Source organism: Biomphalaria glabrata, chromosome 6 (assembly GCF_947242115.1).
Source record: "Biomphalaria glabrata chromosome 6, xgBioGlab47.1, whole genome shotgun sequence".
Classification (NCBI taxonomy): Eukaryota; Metazoa; Mollusca; class Gastropoda; family Planorbidae; genus Biomphalaria; species Biomphalaria glabrata.
Genome location: NC_074716.1, coordinates 39125978 through 39149661, shown reverse-complemented (window position 1 = coordinate 39149661; position 23684 = coordinate 39125978). Strand labels below are relative to the sequence as shown.

Genomic DNA, 23684 nt, shown 5'->3' with positions numbered 1-23684 from the left:
TTCTTGATTTGATTTTCTGTATAATGGCTATACATAAATAATTCATTTAAGTACAATTCAAAACCTAATCTACAAAATTAAGTGCCAGTATTGTGTACTATTATATGAAAATAACAGATTCACCTGAATAAACAAAAAATCATACGGGAAAGAGATAAACAAACTTTTTTTTACTCTGCTGAAGAAAACAAATTTGACTAACCCAAATTCTCAGATGTCATCCTGACTAGTACTAAACTCACCTTGTACCCTGGCAATTCTCCACCCTCTCCTGGCTTAGCTCCCTGTGCCATCTTGATCTGCAGCTCATCAGCATGAGTGAGGTATGAGCTGGTTACACCAAAGCGACCTGAAGCTACCTGTTCAAGATATACCACATCACATTTATTTAAGAAAAAATAAATTCACAAGCAAAAAGTTCCAAGTTTATCTTATATTAAAAGATGAGTCTTGTCATATAATGTATGAGTAGCTTGGAAATGAACTCCTACAATTCCACTATGAAATCTATAAAAAGAAAGAAAATTCTTGTCCTATAATAAAAACCAGGAAAACAGCAAAAAATTTTTACAGGCTACAACTCAAGCCAAGGAAAAAAACAACTTAACCCCCAAACCTTCAGCTTAAACGTACAAATATTATAACATACAATTATTTTACATTACTGGTAAGTGTAGGATGCAATAAACTTCATATCAAACTGAAAGCATCTTCTATGTATCTTAGGACTATTGTTACCAAGGTTTTATGTGGCTTACAAAATCCACTGCTTTTACTTTCTTTTCAAAAAGATTTTATGAACTCATTAAATTAAATCAAGTTGGTTCTTTCTTATAACCACAGAAAGCTTCCAACACCACACTTCAATTTAGGACCTAAGTTCAGAAAGCTTCCAACACCACACTTCAACTTAGGATTTAAGTTCAGAAAGCTTCCAACACCACACTTCAACTTAGGACCTAAGTTCAGAAAGCTTCCAACACCACACTTCAACTTAGGACCTAAGTTCAGAAAGCCTAAAGGTCTATCTTTAAGGCCATAAGTTTATATTAATTTGAAGTAACATAAGAATATTTTAGTTAAGAAACTTTTTAATCCATCAATGGAATCATGCAAATTATTTAACTTCTTTACCTGCTTGATCTTTGACCTAGCATTGAACTCAGGATCTTCATTCAGATATCTCTCTGGGTTCTCACCACCTTCACCTGTATTGGACTTGGCTCCAATTCTGTTCATGGCAATGGCCAGAGTGGTATGAGCTTCTATGGAGATACTGCCAAAACTCATGGCACCAGTGCAGAAACGTTTCACAATGTTCTTAGCATCTTCTACCTCAGAGATGTCCAAGGGCTTGTTGACTGAGACAAAGGCAAGCTGTCCCCTGAGAGTGCACTTTTTTGTGCTCTCCCATGCCGATTCAACAAACTTTTCATAGGCCTCCTTGCTGTTTGATCTGGTTGCATCCTGAGAAATAGATGTCGATTGCCTTGCAGATTACCAAACCCTACCATTTTATAAGTTTACCAGAGAAGAAAATTGTTACAAAAAACAAATATGATTTATAAATGACCAGGCTTAGAAGAAATTAATGAGACAATAGCTTAGTGTATAAGTCAGCCAGGAAACTGACAATATGTTGTATGTTATTATTTTAAAAAGTGTATTTTACATTTCTTTGAACTGTTGCATATAGTTTTAGTTTACTAGTGGTTGCTATACATTTTTCTAATTCTTCTTTAAAAAAAAATACAAATTTATTATTGATTATTAAAAGTAATCTTACTTGTAGTGGACTTTGAAGGGTACATTTTTAAAGCTGGAGAAAGAGACTAATTTATTTACCTTTTGTTGGGGAAAGATCAAAAGACATTTTCAAACTTTTCTTTTTTACTTTGTTGGATAATGTGCTATTATTGATATATTTAAATCTCTTTCCACCTATGTTTCAAATGAAAAAGAAAATGTATAATTGTTAGTGATAGATATTTCCAGACCTGCAGATTAGCAATAGTAGAAGGATCATTCATGTGCTTCTCTCCCCCTGACCTCCAGTGGTAATTGCCCTTGTTCATCACCATTACATTGTCACAGTCGTGTAGAGCATAAGCCAGAGCATGTCTATTGATAGCCTGGGAGGAGTATTAGCTCAAAATATGAACATTTTCATCAATAACATTCAATGTTTTTAATTTAGTAAACATTTCAATTCCATTAACACTGGACATTTACATCCAATTTATTTCTATTAAAAAAAACATAAGACTGTATCCTCCTAACTAGTCAGGTTTTTATATACAGTTTATATACAGTTATATACAATGCAAATAATAAAGAAAAAAACATTGGCAAATTTCTTTTTTTTATGAGATATAAATAAATAAAGCTGTTTTATACTTTCTTTATGTTTTAAAGATTGACAACATTGTAGAGGACTCTGTTAACTCAAAACTCATAAAAAAGACTCATAATTATTTATCAAAGTTTGATATTCCATAATGGCAAGTATCAGGACATGGTGGCTGAGTGGTAAAGCACTTGGCTTCAAACCAAGAGGTCTTGGGTTTGAATCTCAGTGAAGACTAGGATATTGAATTTGGGGATTTTTAGGACAAAACCTGAGCCCACCCAACTCTAATGCGTACCAGACATAAGTTAGGGAAAGTAAAGGTGGTTAATTATTGTGCTGACCACATAATGCACTTATTAACTGTCGTCCAAAGAAACAGATGATCTTTACTTGGCTGCCTGGTCATGCGGTTTGTGCGCTGGACTGTCGTTTGGATTTATTGATGGTCCTGGGTTCAAACCCTGCCCACTCCCATCCCCCGTCATTCTGCAGGAGGTTTGGACTAGGAAGTAAACTATATCTTCAACTCTGAAGGAACATCCGAAACATGTAAAACATTTAACAAACAAACAAACATTATCTGCCTTAAAGATTGCAAGGTCTGAAAGGGACACTTTACATTTTTTTAAACTGGCAATTATCAATATTGTAAAAAATATTTTACACAATGCTAAATTTTAAATCTTGTTTTTCTCAAGTGAACCTAAAATAACATACACATCAATAGCATTTTGAACTCAAGGATTAAGACTTTACCTCTTGAGCTAGGACTTCAAATGTGACACCGCCAACACGTGAGGCTGAGCCAGTGAAACACATGTCCACAACTTCTTGATGGAGACCAACAGCTTCAAATATTTGAGCCCCCTGAAATACAAGAAACTTTTAATCTATTTGCCTCAACAGTTGCAGGAATATGACTAGATGTAATGAAAATCTCTTTTGAAGAGTCACCTGAAATTTTCAGCCAAGTTCAAAAGCATATTTAAGCTACAGAGGAGACTTGACAGAAGGAGCATCAGTTTTAAAAGGGGGGGTCCTCAGCTCTCTTTAAAACAGCCTAACAAAGTTTTTTTTGAATTTTGATTTTAGTTCAAGATTCACTTTTGATGAGGTTAATTTAGAAATGCACACCTTTTTAACAGACTTAATAGTAAGACGTGTAGAAGTTGGGACTAATCAGGGATTTCCTTAGTGATGTGATGGTATATCAAAAACTTAGAATGGAACTAGGTTAGAGATAGACTAACGGATGAAAGACCTCTTGTAGTAATGCTTAGGAAAGAACGTATTTACTTTAGCTGACGACCTAGACTGTGTACTTCTTTTTGTAATAAAGTATTGTGTTCCTGAAAGGTCGGATTAACTTATTCTATTTATTCTGTTGTGAGTGTATTAATTCTTAGGACTCACAACTCAATATATTTAAAATTAACAACATCTCAAGTCACATCAGATTCACCTTTTCGATAGAAATAACACCTCAACAACAGACATCAAGCACATATCTTTAAATATGGAGAGTTTGTTAAAAAACAATATTCTAATACCAAGAGAAAGTCCCTAATCAGAAGTAAGTGTATTAAAAGAAAGGACCCTTAGGTTGGTAGTGTGTAAGTTCTTTCCTTCAAAACATTCTAGTTCTCAAACTTTCAAAATGTGTTCCATAAATATTTACCTTATAGCTGTGAAGAGTGGAGATTCCCATTTTGGCCATCACCTTGGATATGCCTCTAGCACAAGCACCTCTGAAGTTTAGGTAAATAACTCTGTCATTCAGCTGCTCATCAATTAGACCTTGCTCTCGAACTCTCCTCAACAGTTCAAAGGTCAAATATGGGCAAATAGCATCAGCACCAAAGCCAAGCAAAGTACAAAAGTGGTGAATTTCTCTGAACAAAATCAAAACACAATTTAGATCTTCAGAATAAAGTTATTTACAATTACAATTTTATATTAAAAAAAGTATTTTCATTTTAACACATGTTAGAAATGTTTTTTGTTTATCATTCTAACAAAGGTATAGCATAATCCACTGAATGCTTAGGCATCAGAAAGCTTTGATATCACCCTTAATGAGCCAGGAAGTTTTTTTTTAAACATTTTTTTTTAAAATTAATATCTTCAATATAATTACATTAAAATTAATACTACTTCTCTTAATCACTCAATTTACAAGTAGTAAAACAGCCTAAGTAAGTAGACTTGGAAAAAAAGTTAAAAAAAATAATTTAAAAAAAACACTTAATTAGTTTAGGAATTTTTCTTTTCAGTTGACCTACAAATCTGTGTGCTTACCGAGCTTCCCCAGTCTCCACAATAAGTCCAACTTTCATTCTCAGTTTTTTCTCTATTAAGTAATGATGTACAGCTCCCACAGCCAGTAATGAGCTAAACAACATTTGGCATAATTAATGTAGAAAGATGATTGAAAGAATAAAAAAGAAGCTGTCATCATATATATATATATATACAGGGCTTTTTTTTTTGTGACGGCACGAAACGGTATGGTGTACCAGCACCTTTTTCAGTGTGTGGAAAAAATTATTATTTTTCTTGTATTTCAAAGTTTATTATTAATATATTAGTAGTAAAAAGTTAGGCAATTCATCACAGAGTACCGGCACCTAATCACTGAGTACCCGCACCTATTTGTTTAACAGAAAATAGCACTGTATATATTTTGGTTTTGGTTAGTCTTGATTTATTGCTTTTGAGAAAGCTAAAAAAAAGGAAGTTTATTCTTTTAAGGAAACAATAATATAAGCAAGTTTTAACTTAGATGTTGTGTATTTCCTAGTTAATGATGAACATGACAGTTTACTACAAAAATTGTGTAGTACAGCAATTAAAGCATCATTAAAGTATGTAAAACATCCTTCTAACCTGACTGGCACATTTTCTGGTCCAGCTTTTCTGTCTGTCAAGATCAATAGCCTAAATCCACTAGCAGCAGCTGCGGCACTCTCTTCACATATTCTTTTCAGAGCTGGTCTAAGTCCAGCTATCCCTTCAGTTACTGGGTATACAGTGTTGACTTCCTTAGCCTGGTGTTGAAACAATTCCAAAATGTTTTTAGTTCAAGATTCTCATATAAAAAAAAAGAACTTTAGGTAAAGCTATGATTAATAAACTGCTAGGCTACCTTACAGGTAGACTCAAATTCAAATCCAAATGTAGACCAGGAATTTTTTTTTTGTTAACTGGAGCTGGCTTGTGTGTACTGAGAGCCCATAGGTACCCAGAAACCTCCCAGATGCCTTACTTCCTTCTCCCTCCCCAGCCCAAATGTCAGAAAAAAAGATGGGACCAAAGTGCACTGAACATGCTATAGCTTGTTAGATGTGCTGTGCAAGATGTTAAAATGTTAAATTAAAAAGATTCAAGTGAGTTAAACCTTCTATAAAAACATATCACTTTTTGAGATTTCAGTCTCTATAGGATAGGTTGGCCTGTTTCTGTGGTCCAGTGTGTTATACGGCCAGCACTAGAATCAACCCCTCAAATATTGCAGAGCAGTTAATAAGGAATACAATGGAGATGGTAGGACTCAGAAATATTTTCAATTCGTGGCTATTGTCAAGAATCAATTCTGGAATCTTTATTTTGGCAATAAAATGCTTTAACATATCTCATCAATGTATATCTTATGTTCCTCTGTCACATGATACTCAAACACTAATGAACATACTCACATTCCAACTTTTGTAATCAATATATCTCAACATTTCCATGTCAGGAAGGGACAAAATAGGTTGCTCCAGCCATAATCTTCTACACTGTTCTGGACCTGGCTCAAGGATATTGTATTCAGGACCAACTGGACAGGCCTGGAGACATAGACAAATAAAGGAGAAATCAGTGAGACTTTTACTATGTGATATATATGTTCCTATTTCTGCCACCCTAGATCACTACATTAAAGCCACTTATCTTTTTTTAAAGTTTTGTCTGAAACATTAATAATAAAGATATAAAGTTCAAAATTAATGCCATATCTAATTAACAAACAACATTACTCATAATATATATTTCATAAAATCTACTTTATTAAAAATATGAGTGAATTTTTATTTTAAAAAGTCATTTATCATTTTTATACATATATAATGACAATTTGTGATCTACAGACAAAACAAAAATTGTTCCTTATGAAAGGTAGCAACTTTAATTGTTTGTTTGTTTTATACATTTCAGACACTCTTTCAGAGATGAAGATTATTACATCCTAGCCCAAATCTCCTCCTGGATAGCAGTAAATAGAAGCAGGCAGGATTCAAATCTAGGACCATCTTGATGACAATCCAAAGTGCATAATGCATGACCAGCCAGCCATCCAATTTAATAGAAACACATAGACATTCTAAAAAATCTTAAAGATCAAATTCTAAACAAAATCAAAAGAAAAAAAAATATCATAAAAAGCAAATAATAATATAAAAAGAAAAATAATGTTTTACCAGTGACATGACAATCTTCTCTCGGAAAGGGTCAATGGGTGGGTTGGTCACTTGGGCAAACAGTTGCTTGAAATAGTGGAACAGAAGGGGATTGAACTGTGACAGACAAGCCAGTGGAGCATCATTACCCATAGAGCCCAGCGATTCCTTTCTGTAAATGGCAATGTAAAAAATTGGAAAAAAATTAACAGATTAAAAGTTTCTGTAAAGTAAATATAGTTGTTACTTTTATGGAAATGGAACTCCCAGTTTCTATTTACAGCAAGACATTGGTTACATTTGCATTCATTTAGTTATTCATTCAATGTTTATTACTAATCACATTATTTCAATAATCAGAGAGCCTTAGCAATGAAATCCTATCTTCATGTTATTCCCCTTTCTTGCATAGCATTGATTTCAAGCTTTGATGTTTTAATTTTTTTTCTCAAAAATATTTCCAGTTTACATCAGTTGATTATATGTGAAAATTATAGAAAAACAACAGCAAATAAAGTTTGACAGTGCTGAATGTTGAGGACAATTTCTCTTTAAGAAGATTACATTTCTTACTTGTCTCTAATCATTGGAAGTACCAGGCGGTTCATTTCATCCATGGTGTAAGAATACAAGGACAGACGGGGATCCTCCTCTATACAAGATCCTACTGGTGCCTGCCTCAAGGCAATCTCTGAAATTTGGAAGTGATCTTGTTGCTCTTTATAGACATTTCTCAATTCTTGCATTGTCAGAACTTGCTGGAAAAACAAGGAGGTTTTTTTAAATATATTAGACAATCTTATTTAGATTTAAAGAACATTTTCTTTTGCTAGTGCTATTTTAAAGCATGTATACTAGAAGTGCTAGAAGGACCTCATAACATTAAAGTGCACAATTACTATTTTCTAATTTTTTTAATGGTGACCCAGAAAAAAGTCATGATGCATCAAAATCTATTCCTAGCTAGAAGAAACTTTTTTTGTGAACAAAACTACAGAACATCTTTGTTTTGTACATAGTCAGACAATTCTCATAAGAGTGAAAAAAAATGTTAAAAAGTAAAGTATGTTGTTTGTTTGTTTTTTAATTTATTTCCAAAGTTTTTTTGTTGTTTTTTTTACTGATCTTAAATAAGAAATCATATCTGTAAATGATCACTTTACTTTGTCTCAGTAACAACAGCTACAATATGAACTGTTATTTTTATTTCCTTTATATGTAAATCCATTCAAGAAAAAACTAACTCTTTTCCATAACTTTGCCACATTAGTATATGTTTTCTGGGGAATCTCTGTAAATTATTGTTAAGAATTTCTGTCAAACAGTGTTAAGTAAAATGCTATTCTTTTCTTTCAGCATTAATACTTGATAGACAACTAAACCTTAAATCAATATGTAAGCTACCAGTTGGTTAAACAACATTTTTTTCTTACCAAATTTGGTTTCCACATGACTATATGTTGTTGTGCAGAGAGAATATGTCAATGTTTTTCTATGTTCTAACATTTATTGAAATTAATTTGAAGATGAGTACAAAATTACTTACAGTTAGCCAATCCCCTACAGGTCGAAGCTGAGCAAGGTCATGTTTTAGATCTTCATCTTTGATAAATAGTTTTTGTTTGGTGTCAACAAGCAACATGCGACCTGGTTTCAAACGACCCTAAAATATTTTGAGCAGATTGTTAAATGTAAAAAGCAGATGCATGTTTAAATTTTTCATTGCATTAATTTTTGCAAAGTTTTGAACACAAATGATCAATAAAGACAAACCTTTTGAATGATTTCTTCTGGTTTCCTGTTTGTCACTCCGACCTCACTGGACATGTACACAAATCTGTCTCTAGTTACATAGAATCTTGATGGACGAAGCCCATTTCTGTCCAGGATTGAGCCAATGTACCGTCCATCAGTGTAGGCCAACAATGCTAAATGTAAAGAAGTTTATGATGTAGCAAGAATATATTAGTGAATAATGACAATGCTAAATGTAAAGAAGTTTATGATGTAGCAAGAATATATTAGTGAACAATGACAATGCTAAATGTAAAGAAGTTTATGATGTAGCAAGAATATATTAGTGAACAATGACAATGCTAAATGTAAAGAAGTTTATGATGTAGCAAGAATATATTAGTGAACAATGACAATGCTAAATGTAAAGAAGTTTATGATGTAGCAAGAATATATTAGTGAACAATGACAATGCTAAATGGATTCAGCTTTCATAATTGATATCAACAGTGGGTGGACTCTTACTTTCTGATCAAAGTGTTTATTATTATTTCTATACTTGACTGCATTTATGTACATTGAATCTGTGAATGAAGAAACTAAATTGATGTTCACTACTGTACCTGGGCCATCCCATGGTTCCATGGAGAATGCACTCCACCTGTAATACAGTTTCTTCTCCTTGGTCATGGCCACATCATTCTGCCAAGCTTCAGGGACCATGGTCATAATAGCCTATTACACAAAGAAAAGCAAAGGTAAGAATAAACAAACAGTTTAGCTGTTCATCTGAACACACAACTGTTTGTTTGGTTTCAATCTCAGTAGATTAAAATAAAATAAAACATGACTTGTATTGTGGATGAAGAGTTTCCAAAGATGAAGACAATTAGAGAAACACATTAACTGCTAAAAAATTTCCTATAAAAAAAAAAGACAGGAAAAAAAAAAAAGGACAAGCCAAGAAAGCAGAAACAGTTTTGTTGTGATGTTTCTGACACTCAGAGCAAACGAGTAAGAGAGATAGAGATTATATGTTGAAACTATTTTATCTTTTTATTTTTTAAATTTGATGTTTCTCACCTCAGGTAGAGCTCTGTTTCCAGCCATACACAAGAACTCCAAGACATTATCTACACTGCCAGAGTCAGACATTCCTTCTTCAATGACTGGATACAACAAGCTAAGTTTATCTCCAAAATCTTTACTGTGCATGACACCCTCTCTGGCTTTCATCAAGTTACAGTTGCCTCTCAGGGTGTTGATCTCACCATTGTGGGCCAGCATTCTGTACAGTTGGAAGGAACAACATTAATATGAACAGTGTCCAACAACTACACAAAGATTATAAACAAGCAACGATGTGACACTAGCTTAAAAGTATTACAAACTTTACAAAATAGTCTATTTACAATGAAGGAAAAACACATTCAAAAACATAAGAAAATACATGCTACCAAGCCATGAGACTATGAAAAGAATATGTTGATATGGATGAAATGGGATAGTATTTGAAATATTGACAAGAGCAGCAGACGATCAGTGTGAACTAGTGAGACTTAGAAATAGTCTCCCATTAATTTTCCTATGGATTTTTCCAGCAGAGACTGACAAATACAGACAAATGTTACTAACATTACTATATATAGCAAATTAATCTACAAAATTTCATAACTTTTTATTTAGTCAAATCAGCAGATAGGAATTCCAGATGAGAAGAAAGGTTTAACTCTTTCTCTCCGTAATTATTTTTCATTGTTCCGATAAAATTATTCATTTTGCTTATTTGTATTTCACTATCCTGTTGTGATTAAACTTCAATAACTTTTGTGCTTGTTAACAGAAAATGTTATATTTGGTATTGAATTATAGGGAAATGCTTTCTCTTTTTACACAACACAAATTAAAGTTATAAATCCAAAAATCAATTTAGTTTAATGGGGTTAAATCAACGTTGGCATCATCAATTAGGAGAGAGCTTATTTCAAAATTACTTAAATCTGGTGAGCTTGTGGAAGAATATTAAATGTTATTTAGTAACAAAATCTTCACTAACTTTATTCTCTACCTACTTTCTCCCACCCATGTTTTAATTAGACTCCTCCACCCACAATTAAAGTCAGCTCAGCTACTGGGTGTGAGTGTACTTCAAGTGTTACCTCTGAGGATGTGCTCGCTCCCAGCTTGGGAAGGTGTTGGTAGAGAATCGACTGTGGACCAGAGCCAGGTGTGTTTCATACTCTGGGTTTTGGAGGTCTTTATAAAACTTCCACAGCTGCTCTGTGTTCATTTGACCCTAGAGAGTAAAATGTGATTTTTTTTTAGAATCTATATATACAATTCTCTTCGTCGCCCAACTATGTGTGACACCATGCATGCACGCTGACACTCTAACCTTCGATGAAAAAGTCATGGAAGGATAACTCTTTTATTTCGGCAAGTTGGACCCACGTAACTTTGGCAGCGACAGAGAGCACGGCTCAGAAAAAAAAAGGGGGGGGGGGGGAACAAGTAATCTTTCTCTTTACTTTCTATATTTGCCTACATTTATGTATGTATTTTTTACACACGTCAATATCTGGTGCCATTAAAATAGTTGCATGTTTTTTTCAGTAGCTTTGTTTTGATTTTGCCCCTTCATATTGCCCTTTGTTTCCTAATCATTGCCACCGCTTCACATATATTTCATGGCGTCAACAGGTCATTCAATTTAGTTGAAATTCCTGCATCAGGTATCTGTTTATTTCTATCAGTTGCATATGCTCCCATCAACAAGATATTCATGTAGAACAATACAGGGAACTGATGGATGCCATCCCTGCGAAAGCACAAGACAATAACCTTCGCTCTAGACAGTTAATCATTCTTCCCTCTACGTTTCAAGGCAGTCCATGGTACATGCAACAGAACTACCAAGACACAATGGCAAATGTCTGCAAATGTGGATTACCTGACTTAATCCTAACATGCAAATGTGGAAAGCCTGACTTATTCCTAACATTCATGTCACTAAATAGTAGTGTATGCTACGCTGAGGGTCGACTATATGTAATATTTAGAGAACATGTGCTATTTAAAATGAGGAGGTGGCCAAGTAATTAAGTGATCAGCACATGATCCAAATAGCTCTGGCTTCAGGATGGTGATGCTGGTATGTTAGATCTGAATTTTGAATTGTCATAATGGGCTAATGACATGAGCAGGGGAAATGTTTTTAGTCATTGGACTAGCCACATAACTCCTATTAAAATACAAGCTACAGACACTGTTGAATCCAAAGAGCAATAAGTTTTTGAAGATATTTTGCTTTTACCTTTTCATGCAAACATTGTAGACTTTATTATTTTAAATAGATGTTCCTATATATTAAGCATGTTTCTCAGTAATGATGTGAATAACAGTAAAAATGTCCATGCAAGGTAGCATTTAACTAAATGTTCATGAAACAAACTTATTGAGCACCACTTTACACTGAGCCAATATAATTATTTGTTCCTACTAATAATACTATACCATGAAATAATTTACTACACATTGATACAATTTTGCAAAGGGCAGAGTTTAATGTCAGGTTATAACAATAGTGATTGTTCTATAGCATCTCAATGAATAGTCAGGTTTCCCACAAACTACCACTGCGGCCATCTGTTCTACAATGACATTGCATCAGAGCATAATGTCATACAACTGTTGGAAACTCTAGGTGTAAGACATATGGTTGAGTTTATTTGTAGAGCATAAACCCAAAGATTCATAGCACAAGTAAAGAAGTATGCATTTATTTTTGTAGCCAACACTTAATACAGAAACAAGTTTCTACAAAGGATTTTAACCCCACACCTTCACATGTGCAACCAAATGTCCTAGTATTGACTACTTTAATGTATGAGTAAGTGAAGTTCCCTTTTAGACCATGTGGTCTATATTATTAAGATCATCTGTTTCTTTAGCCAATGGTTAACGAGCAGGGTGTAATGTGGCCAGCACAACGACCAACTGTCTTTTCTTTCCCCCACCTAAAGTCAGGTACCGATTAGAGTTTTGTGGACTCAGGCACACCCAAAAATCCAGAAGTTAAGTCTCCACAGAGATTCGAACCAGCACCCCAGGTTTGGAAGCCAAGCGCATTACCACTCAGCCCCCTTTAATGTATGTGTATGTGTGTGCAATTCTGAAACAGTACCTTATAGACTATTGTAGTAGAACTCAAACTGCAGATGTAGAACCTAACTTTGTTCTCTGGGATATGGTGAGAGGAATACTTCCGCAGCAAATAAACCTAAAACAAAACATTAAACAGTTCATTATGTTGGTGGATTTAGAAAATTAATAGTTTGACTTGTCTTATACACAACACAACTAAGTTATAGATAAAGTTTGTGAATCATCATACTTCTAGAAAAACAACATAAAGAAATATCATTTGAAACAAGAAAATTACTATTGAATTAATAATTAACAAAATCACCCTACTTTAACACTATATGTATTTTTTTTTAAGGAAAAATTAAGAAAGCTAACCGGTTATTAAAAATAGAAGATTATAGGCTAACTTCAGTTAACCTTTTTAAAAATTATATACCAGCAAAACAATACATGTTGGAAAATTTTATTGATCAAAACATTTTGCAACAGAAATCAAGAAAAAAGGAATTGCATACATCTTTTAAAAGAAGTTTTAATTTTACTTTCACAGAATGAAAAAAAATATCTGTTACATTATTTTAGATTTGTTCACTTTGGAAACAGAACATCATTACAGTCTATTATGGCTATACAATTTCAATGAACAATACCTGTCTAAAAAACTCTTGTTCATCACTGGGGTGACCATTAGCTGATATAATAAAAACCTAAGGGAGAGAAAAAATTTGTGTAAGCCAACCATAAAAAATATTATTATTTTAAATGTCAAAATGGAACTGACCACCATTTTAGAATGTAGAAAAAGTCAAGCAGCAATGCTGTAAAGGTATAAAGACAGAAAAAAAAAAGATTGAATTTCTTTAATCAAAATGTCATTGATTTTTCAATTCCGAATATTGATACAACATAATGATATAATAATTGTGCTGTTGGTTTGGAAAGATTTGATTAATTAATGGTTCTATGAATACTTTATAACACAATATGTCCAATAAAACGTTTGAAAAGAGTCTCTAAGAATAAAAATACTTTCATGCAAAATATTTTTTAAAATTAAAACTGGATTCTGGGCTGCTGAACTAGCAGAAGAATAAATATAATTTAAATCTTTCTAGAACAGAATGATTTCAGATATTCCAGGAAACAAAAAAAAGATCAATACATTCCATCAAGTATTTAAGATTGTTTGTTTTTGTTAATTAGAGATTAATTCAGGAAGCCAATATAATGTTGGAATGGTATAGTTCTAGAATTGTGTTTGTCTGAGCATATGAAATAATTTGTGTGCATGTTGAGTTATTTTTAATCAATTTTTATGAATAGCTTTTTATATTTGAAATCATTTAAATCATGAAGTATTTCTACATTTATGGAATCTAATTATAGTGTTACATTTCTGTAAATATATACTTCTCATATATTTTACTGCCCAGTGTGTGTTGAAGACTTTTCTATTTTCTTTAGAAATACCATTTTGCTATTTATCTGACTAGGTGGTTAAATTAACTTTAATATGCACAGAAAGTTGTACTATTATATTTAGAACAAATTCTGTAAATAATAAGATAATACTTCTAGGAGTGATAACAGAAAGTACAAAATCAATGCAAGATTTAAAAAAAAAATGAATATGATCTATTTCTTGCTTGCATAACATTGGAATGAGTTCAAGAGGTCAGACAAAACAAAGTCTCTACAACATTGGAATGAGTTCAAGAGGTCAGACAAAACAAAGTCTCTACAACATTGGAATGAGTTCAAGAGGTCAGACAAAACAAAGTCTCTACAACATTGGAATGAGTTCAAGAAGTCAGACAAAACAAAGTCTCTACAACATTGGAATGAGTTCAAGAGGTCAGATAAAACAAAGTTTCCCTAGCCACAGTAAATGAAAGAAGTTGTGTCTGAACCTAAAGCTACAGAGGAAATCAATAAAACTTAATTCTCAAAGTTATTTTTAGACTAATTACTTTTGTGCTAAGGTCAAGTCAATAAAATCTATTATTCAAGACATCTATTGTGTTAGGAGGCTATGTCAACTTAACTATTAACTAGGACAATGTAAGGTTAGGGCTATCCAGGCTACATTCCAATGTATACTAGTTCTAGCTTGCTAGGTACAATACAGCCTTAAGTTTTATAGCCTACAAACTTATGCATGGACAATGAAGTCTAATTGTAGATTTATATTAACTGAAATTTTTATGTACCTAATAGTTCTATTCAGTTCTGATATTTCATTTAAATAAGTTTTAAATATGTGTCAATACTGCTGGGTCAGGACCATATTAAGTTGATGCAGTGAGATTTGTAAAATGTAGAGAGAGGAAACTATGATTTAATGTTCTATAACTGGTGTATAGCCACAGCTTTACTGCCTTGATATCCAACAACATTGGTTCTATAAGATTTAATTGTAAACTGTTTGCTTTGTCTCCTTTATTTAAGTATAGCTAAATGTTTTATTAGTTTTAGTCCACCAGGGTTTTCTTTATTATATTTCAATAGTGTCAAGAGAAAAACTGGTCGCTCCCACCTCTGTTACGTTGATATGATAAAAATTTATTTAAAATCAGTGAACATTGATACTGACCATTGGGAAGAAATAGCCTTAGACCGCACTAGTTGGAGAGAGACGGTGAACAAGAAAGCTATGGACAGCAATAAAACATAGGCCTCAGGTCTTGAAGAAAAGCGTGCCACACGGAAAATGGCCAGATCCTCTACCAACAAAGTGAAAGCCACCTTGACCTGCAATATATGTGGACGGGAGTGTCTCTCCAAAATAGGGCTCCATAGCCATATGAAAAAGTGTTCAAGATGAACCTTAAGTCGTTCTACGACTGAAGGAGTCCAATATATATATAATAATATAGTGTGAAGAATATAACACCATCATAGGAAATCTAGCAAACTTTAGATCTTTAGATCTACTGTTTTGTTAATGTTTGTTTGCTTGTTTAATATGTTTGGAACATTTCATAAGAGCTGAAAATTTTTACATCCTAGACCAAAGCTCCTGTGGGACTGCGAGGGATGGGAAAGGCAGAGTTTGAACCTGGGACTATCAAGATGACTGTCTAGAGAGCATACCACACAACCAAGCAGCAATTCTTGTACTCATTTCCTGTTCTATCCAACTCCCACTTCGTAATTAAAAAAAAAAATCTTAGTCCCCCAAAACTACACTAAACAATTTACTTCAATTTAATATTCAATATCAGATTTTAATGTGGTATTTAAAGTCTACAGAGAACACACCACTGATCTAAAGCTGATAAAGTGAGTAGTAAATAGAACAAACAATGATATTTGTATAAAGAAGTCATAATTCTTATGTTATTACCAATAACAAATAATGATAAAAAAAGAGAACAGCACATTTTTTATTCTTTTGAATGATTCTCATATACACATACACAAGATATGTGATCAAGATGTGAACAGATTTAATTTACACCAGATTAGTTGTTGAGATGTGAACAATTTTAATTTACACCAGATTAGTTGTTGAGATGTGAACACGGTCACCTGTTTCCATGTTATTGCCAACATGTGAGTCATATTGATTTTGTGTTGTGGTCTAATGAAATAGCTTACATTTCAATGTTTAATTTGTTGTGATCAAAGGCTGGTGGGTTGTTAGGTTTAGCATAAAGTAAACAGTACCTGTCTTATTAAAGGCTCCAATGCTCTAGCCACCTTTCCAATAACATTTCTGTTGACTGGTACTGTACGCCAACATAAAATCTGGTTTGTTGAAAGAAAAAGAAAAAAAATGTGTATTTCAAAATTAAGTTAAGATCTTAATAATCATTGCAGAAATATCAGTGATATCTATTGAAAATGAAATGGGGAATTTTCTAAAGTAGATCATGAAAGCAAATGTACAATGTCTTGTCTCAAATGTACAATGTCTTGTCTCAAATGTACAATATCTTGTCTCAAATGCTAATAGACAAGTTCTAAAAATATTTATTGCATTTTGCTTCATTGAACATTCAATGTTCACGAGCACCCCACCCCTTTCTCATCCCCTTCCTTAAAAATTTAATATTTCACCTGCAGCCCAAAATCCTGGGCATATTTCTCAAAAAGTGCTTCTGCTGTGGCAGCTGTCTTGAAGTCCATGAACATTAAACCCGTGGCATACTTGCCCAACTCTGGTAGCTCCACTGGGGGAGTTGCAGCTCTGTAATAGAATACATTTTTAATATTGAAAATAGACATGGTGGTTGCAAGAAAATACAAAAAAAAAGACAAAAATCCTGAATTCAAATGGTTTACTTTTTATCTGGGGGGCTGAAGTCTATACAGTGTGCTTTTGTCTTTGTGACTACCATCTTGATAGATATAGGTAGGTTTAGGTAAGTTGGGCATGAATAGATTCAACAAAATGTTTCAATGCTAAACTGAGTATAAACTGTATCTCTTTCTTCAAATTAATTAGAGACAAATATTTATATATTTCATAGAAACATTTTAAGTTTTATACAAAATTAAAGTACATTTTAACCTTTCATAAATTTTTGATCAAAATTCAAGCACATTTAGAACTTTCCTAAGTTCCTGAAATGCCAGTGTAATCATTGCATAAAGTAAATGAAAATGTATGGCAGCTGAGAAAAAAAGTGCACTATGGGTAATAGAAACTGATTTGACTGTGTAGATCTGATCAGCCTATTGCATCAACTATCAGCACCACAAGCTATCGAGAAAACCTTTCATACAATCATTGATTGTCTCTCTAAGAGCATCCTTATCACAAAGTGCTTCTAATCAATCTGCTTGATTCCATTATCTTGATGTGTCTTTGACCAACAGCTCTAAAATAGCTTTGAGTAGTCTGTCCCAAAAATAACTTGTGGACCTGCAATGTTAACCACCTCACTTTACCCCATTGATAAGAGGGGGAAAAAACAATCTTTCACTTGGTTCCAAGCTGGTTTATCAGCAGAGTACAATTCAAAAGCTAAAAAGTTTTAATTCCGTTTGGGTGTGTGTGTGTGGGGGGGGGGGGCTGAGAACTTTATCAGATGTCAAGAAACAAGTTGGCTGGATAGTATACTCACCAAAACAAACCTGCTGGAGCATATTTCATCAGTACATAAAGCTCACTGTTTATGAGTATAACCTTTAACCCTTCGGCATTGACCCTGTTGCCACCTGGGAGACGGAAGCACATGACAGAGCACCATGGTGTGGCGCACACAAATTGCAGAGGAAAAGAGAACAATGCTGGCATAAGAAAACAAAGCAAGGCCGAGGACACTAGCTCTAGAGCTGGAATAAACTGCCCAGTGTACAGCCGAACTTTCTGGTCTCACCAGCCACATGAGGAGACACAAATCCCCAGTGGATGACAAAAAAAAAAAAAGCAGATCGAACCACGATGGAGGAACTATATAATCTAGTATTTCTCTTCATTAATTGTGTGAATTTGTTTCTCAGACTTATAAGATGTTGTCACCACTTAATGTGATTTGTGCAATAGTGTCCGCTTCATTCCTACATATTATATAGAAGGCTTGTGAACCTACCTTAGTTCTTTAACAAACAGGTCATGTGGTATGCCTGTAAGAACTCCAGCTCCATCTCCAGAGTCATTATCACAGCCGCAGGCACCACGGTGTTCCATTCTCTCCAACATAATTTGAGAATCTCTGAGAACCTAGAGAGTGGATAAATACAGAGACATATAAATGGCATGCCGAAAAAAATTTTGATTTGTGTTGTTTTCTTTAAATGTATTAGTCCCTAAATACGGATTCAAAGCAGATAATTCTTGGGAAAATAAAATACCCCCCAAACCAAATTCAGTGACATATTCCCTACAGGGAGAAATGTTGTACCCATCCACCATTCTTCAGTCTATTCCTTTTTAAACTGTATCTTTTTGTTGCTTACCAAAACTCCCCCCCCCCTAAAAAAAAAAAGAAATTGCTGGCCAAGAAAAGGAAATGGCATTGAGAAATAAAAATAAATTCTCGTATCAAGTTTGGTCAAAAAATATCACTGTGAGGTTGTGGTAAAAAATATCACTGTGAGGTTGTGGTAAAAAAATATCACTGTGAGGTTGTGGTAAAAAATATCACTGTGAGGTTGTGGTAAAAAAAATATCACTGTGAGGTTGGAATCTGCTTTTTTTTTTCGCAGACATAGTATATAATATTTTGATGGGCAGAACAACACAGTCTGATAGAAAGAAAAGTCGCTAAATCGAGACAAAGGAAAGAATAGAAAAAGGGGGCTGGGTGGGAATGGAATTTAGTATAACTTTCTAAACATCCCATTATTTCGTCCAAGAATATAAACAAAATAAAAGGTTCCCATTTTACTTAATCAAGTCATTCTACCACAGAACAAACAATATCACGTGACTCATGTTTAAGCGTTTAAAAAAAAACAACTAAGGTCAAATATTAGTGCCTCAATATAGTGTATGCTAAAAATAATAAGATAATTAATTAATTAGGGCAGTTCACCACTGATCAATCAAGGTCAGAAGTCTAATATTAGAACTTGAATATAAACAAGGCTCTGAAGATAAGCTTACAGTTATGGGGTTACAGATATGATGCAAGTTTTTGAACCACGCAGGACACAACTACAATAAAATCCCTGACCCATATAGTGCACGGCCATGTGATACAGACACCATTTTATCTTATACACTGCGCTGAACAAGAAACTAAATCTATATGGGATAGAGGTCTTGGACCGTGGAGGTCTACAATAAAACTAGTTACATAACAACACTGACAAAGTGAGTGCATATAGGGCAGTGGGGAAAAGCAAGAAGAACACAAATGTCAGCTTATAAAGAATACATCGTAACTTTAAAAATAGAAGTGTGTAAACCATTTTACCATAGAGTTGGTTAATCGAAGAGTCAATACACTCTACATTTTAACTCTACAAGATCTAGATCTATATTTTGCTACAAATAATAAAGACATTTCCTATATTCCTTCTTCATTTAAGATAAAAAGCCACCAACAAGCAAAATCTAAAAATCCTATTTAAAAAACAACATGGGAAGAAGTCCACAATTACAACTATATCTCTCAATAATCTAGAAGTTATTTTCCCTTATCGATATGGAACAAAATAATTATACTGGTTGACTAATTTATTTTTTAAATTATTTCATGTTTTGTTAGGAGCAATAAATAATTTTTTAAAATTTCAACTTGATCGGAGAATGGGTATGGGAGAAATAACGTGTATAATTATTTAAGGGGACAAAACCTGAAATATTTAACCATATCTGTGAATACTGAAGGATTAATTTCCCTTGTTGGTTTAAAACAAAATAATTATTATGGTGAATGTTTGTTTTTTAGATTGATCCATGTCTTGTCTACGCCAATGAGTAATTGTGCAAACTTGATCCGAGACTGGAAGTCGGAGAAATAAACGTGTTCAAACTTTTGACCAGACTGAGCTGATGTAAGCTTTGTCAAAAATGAAGGTCGGTGTTAGACTTATTAGCAGGAGGGCTAATCTTTCAGATAAAGACGTGTGTCGTATTGTTAGCTCAATATAGAAGTAGAGGTCCATGACTTGTTGTAAGCCTGACAACTTGACAGGCCCTTGTTATGAACACACTGTCACAAACCTGTCAAAAGTAATCGACTCCATTTCCAATTCGATTACAACCCAAAAAGTAAGAAAATAGCGTGAGCTGATTCCACTGGAGTGTCCACGTCTGGCTAGGCGTGTGGTGAAAAGATTGTCAATTGTTCATTTCATTACTAACCCGTCTGAAACAATTTGAAAAGACACTATTCCAACTAATAAAATATATTCAATGTTTCCTTGTCAATAAAAAAAGGGAACTGAAAACTGAATAAGTTTCTCTGCTTACAACTCGATCTCTCACTTGAGACGATACATGATACATCATCCTTATAGATGGGACTAAAGCAGTGGTTCCCAAGCTTTTTCCTTATTGGAACACTTCGTGCATTCTGACTATTTGGCGGAACACTTTACTTATCTTTTTAGAGAAATTATTTCACGTGGTGGCCTACCAGTTAATTATTTCAGTAGTTCGCGGAACACCTCTTCAGGCCTCGAGGATCACTAGGGTTCTGAGGAACACAGTTTGGGAAACACTGGAGTAAAGCTTTCAGTGCAATTGTTTAGATTAGGACTAAAATCAAACCTAACACAGATCTAGATCTTGATCTAATTTAGTTCCCAGCAATTACAAGTGCATTGCACATAGAATGATATTTTAAGCGAATGGGATTCAAGTCAAAAGGGAAATAGCAATGTTTTTGTTTGCAACGACATACAACACACACACAAAATGAGAAGGAGAGAGAGAAGAAGAAGAAGAAAGAGAATGTGAGAAAGAAAAAAGTGAAAAGGGGACCTTGTAAAACCGGAAAGAAGAGAGAGAGCAGAGTGTGGAGTAGAGGCAGAGGGAGAAATGAAGCAATGGAAACAGAGGAAACGTAACCAAATAAAAAAATTAATTCGAGACTGTCTCTTGAAGTCATTCTTCGACTCCAGTAGTTTAAGTGTATCCTCTTGAAAAGATTTTCACTAAGTAGTTTGTTGATTTGACCACTGGACCAAGCGAGTGGACAATACACTTGTGTTGACAAGTGAACGTGATCGACATTCTAATGATGTCAACACTTAAATGTGTGTGTGAGAGAGAGAGAGAAGAGAGAGAGAGAGAGATTAATATAGTTCATAAGTATTGACAGAGAGAGAGAGAGAAAGATATTAATATAGTTCATAAGTATTGACAGAGACAGAGAGAGAGAGAGAGAGATTAATATAGTTCATAAGTATTGACAGAGAGAGAGAGAGAGAGAGAGAGAGAGAGAGAGAAATAGAGTTTGTAGGTGTGTGTATCTTAGAAAGAGAGAGAGAGAATATTTGTAGGTATCAGTGTGTATATCTGAGAGACAGAGATAACGTATTAAGAATTCGCTGGTGTGGTCAGGGGGGTCTGCGTGAGTGTTGCAAGTAGGATTAACACATTTTAATAACAGATGGTAAATAACGGTCAAGGAATCAAATTAATTAAAAAAAAAAACGATGTTGGAAGAATTTGTTTTTATGTTTACAAAAAAATGACAGAATAAATTCTTTAAAACAACGGTAAGCAACTACATTAACCAATGCAAAACATGTAGGGGTTATGTTTTAACAAAAGATAGATCCATACACACATACAGTGTATCGATACAGAGACAATATAAATATTTTTAAATACCAAGTGAGAATATTTCCTTCACAATTTTTTTTACCGTATCTTATCTATTACAGACGTTAGTTCAAAAAAAAAAAGAAGATAATTACGTCCTTCGCATTTCATGTGTAATTCTAGTCGCGAAAGTTAATCAATGACTTAAAAACTCTGCTAAATCGTTGGTTATCCTGGCTGATTCAGGCAACCCATTCCATTCTCTAATGGCACTATGGAAGAACGAGCATGATTAGAATTGAATTTGCCATGGCTGTATTATAAAGATTTGCAACCCATTCAATATTTGAAACGGTTTGGGCCTCTACTACACCTTCACACTTTGACTGGGTCTCCTTCCCACCAGTATCCAATATGGACTCCAGCGAGCTTCAAAACAAACGCATGCGTCATAGCCCCCAACAGGCACAAGTAAAACACATGCTGATATTTAGACTATGTGTTGTTTTTTCAAGTTGGAAGATAAAGCTACTGGTTGAGGGTGTGGAGAGGTGTTAGAACAGGCTGACATGTTGGCACAAGAAGACGTCTGACAGACATTGAAGATAATGCAACGTAACCACTTCAACTGGTGCTTCTGTACTCTGCCGGAAGTTTCCCCAAACATGTCACGTGAACGACTAGTGACTACATTCACACGTCTTCTCGATGGGAAATAATCAAAGTTGACAATTCAACATATAAAATCTGCTATCAAATGTCAAGCACATGGTGAACAAACAATACTCAAGCCATTTTGGTGTCTTTTTTTAACATTAAAGCACACTGTGGCTGAGCGTTCGAGTAGACAATAGTATAGGTTCCCAGTAGATGAAGTAGAGTAGACAATATTATAGGTTCCCAGTAGATGAAGTAGAGTAGACAATATTATAGGTTCCCAGTAGATGAAGTAGAGTAGACAATAGTATAGGTTCCCAGTAGATGAAGTAGAGTAGACAATAGTATAGGTTCCCAGCAGATGAAGTAGAGTAGACAATAGTATAGGTTCCCAGTAGATGAAGTAGAGTAGACAATAGTATAGGTTCCCAGTAGATGAAGTAGAGTAGACAATAGTATAGGTTCCTAGTAGATGAAGTAGAGTAGACAATAGTATAGGTTCCCAGTAAATGAAGTAGAGTAGACAATATTATAGGTTCCCAGTAGATGAAGTAGAGTAGACAATAGTATAGGTTCCCAGTAGATGAAGTAGAGTAGACAATAGTATAGGTTCCCAGTAGATGAAGTAGAGTAGACAATAGTATAGGTTCCCAGTAAATGAAGTAGAGTAGACAATATTATAGGTTCCCAGTATATGAAGTAGAGTAGACAATAGTATAGGTTCCCAGTAGATGAAGTAGTGTAGACAATAGTATAGGTTCCCAGTAGATGAAGTAGAGTAGACAATAGTATAGGTTCCCAGTAGATGAAGTAGAATAGACAATAGTATAGGTTCCCAGTAGATGTAGAGTAGACAATATTATAGGTTCCCAGTAGATGAAGTAGAGTAGACAATATTATAGGTTCCCAGTAGGTGAGATAGGAATCGAAGCCTGTCGAGACCAGCTAAATCGACCCCCCCCCCAAAAAAAAAAAGGCCTTTGTAGTGGCCATATATTTCCTTTATTTAAACAATAATTACACTACACTGACTTTTTTTTTTGGGGGGGGGGGGGGTTAAGGGTTGAGGCTTTGTTTCATATGTATCAGTGTATATAGGTCTAACATTTCTTTATACACAAACATTATCCCAATACACAATGTAAAAAGCCAAAGTGTATTTCTTGAATCGCTGATTATGTCTGATACA

General features: G+C 34.1%; 1 protein-coding gene across 2 annotated transcripts in view; it reads right to left on the bottom strand.

Annotated features, from left to right (window-relative positions):
* Positions 1-23684, bottom strand: part of LOC106056462 (uncharacterized) — a 96427-nt gene that overhangs the window by 14918 nt on the left and 57825 nt on the right. For both annotated transcript variants that reach the window (XM_056032777.1, XM_056032776.1), the window contains exons 3-22: positions 18210-18340; positions 16732-16861; positions 16339-16419; positions 13320-13376; positions 12707-12802; positions 10683-10819; positions 9607-9811; positions 9147-9258; positions 8563-8717; positions 8336-8452; positions 7363-7547; positions 6811-6961; positions 6046-6180; positions 5237-5397; positions 4649-4741; positions 4029-4242; positions 3107-3217; positions 1998-2132; positions 1135-1467; positions 243-359 (exon numbers count right to left, since the gene is read on the bottom strand). In XM_056032777.1, coding sequence (XP_055888752.1) covers positions 243-359; positions 1135-1467; positions 1998-2132; positions 3107-3217; positions 4029-4242; positions 4649-4741; positions 5237-5397; positions 6046-6180; positions 6811-6961; positions 7363-7547; positions 8336-8452; positions 8563-8717; positions 9147-9258; positions 9607-9811; positions 10683-10819; positions 12707-12802; positions 13320-13376; positions 16339-16419; positions 16732-16861; positions 18210-18340 — 2856 coding nt within the window. The remainder of the gene's footprint in view (positions 1-242; positions 360-1134; positions 1468-1997; positions 2133-3106; positions 3218-4028; positions 4243-4648; positions 4742-5236; positions 5398-6045; positions 6181-6810; positions 6962-7362; positions 7548-8335; positions 8453-8562; positions 8718-9146; positions 9259-9606; positions 9812-10682; positions 10820-12706; positions 12803-13319; positions 13377-16338; positions 16420-16731; positions 16862-18209; positions 18341-23684) is intronic.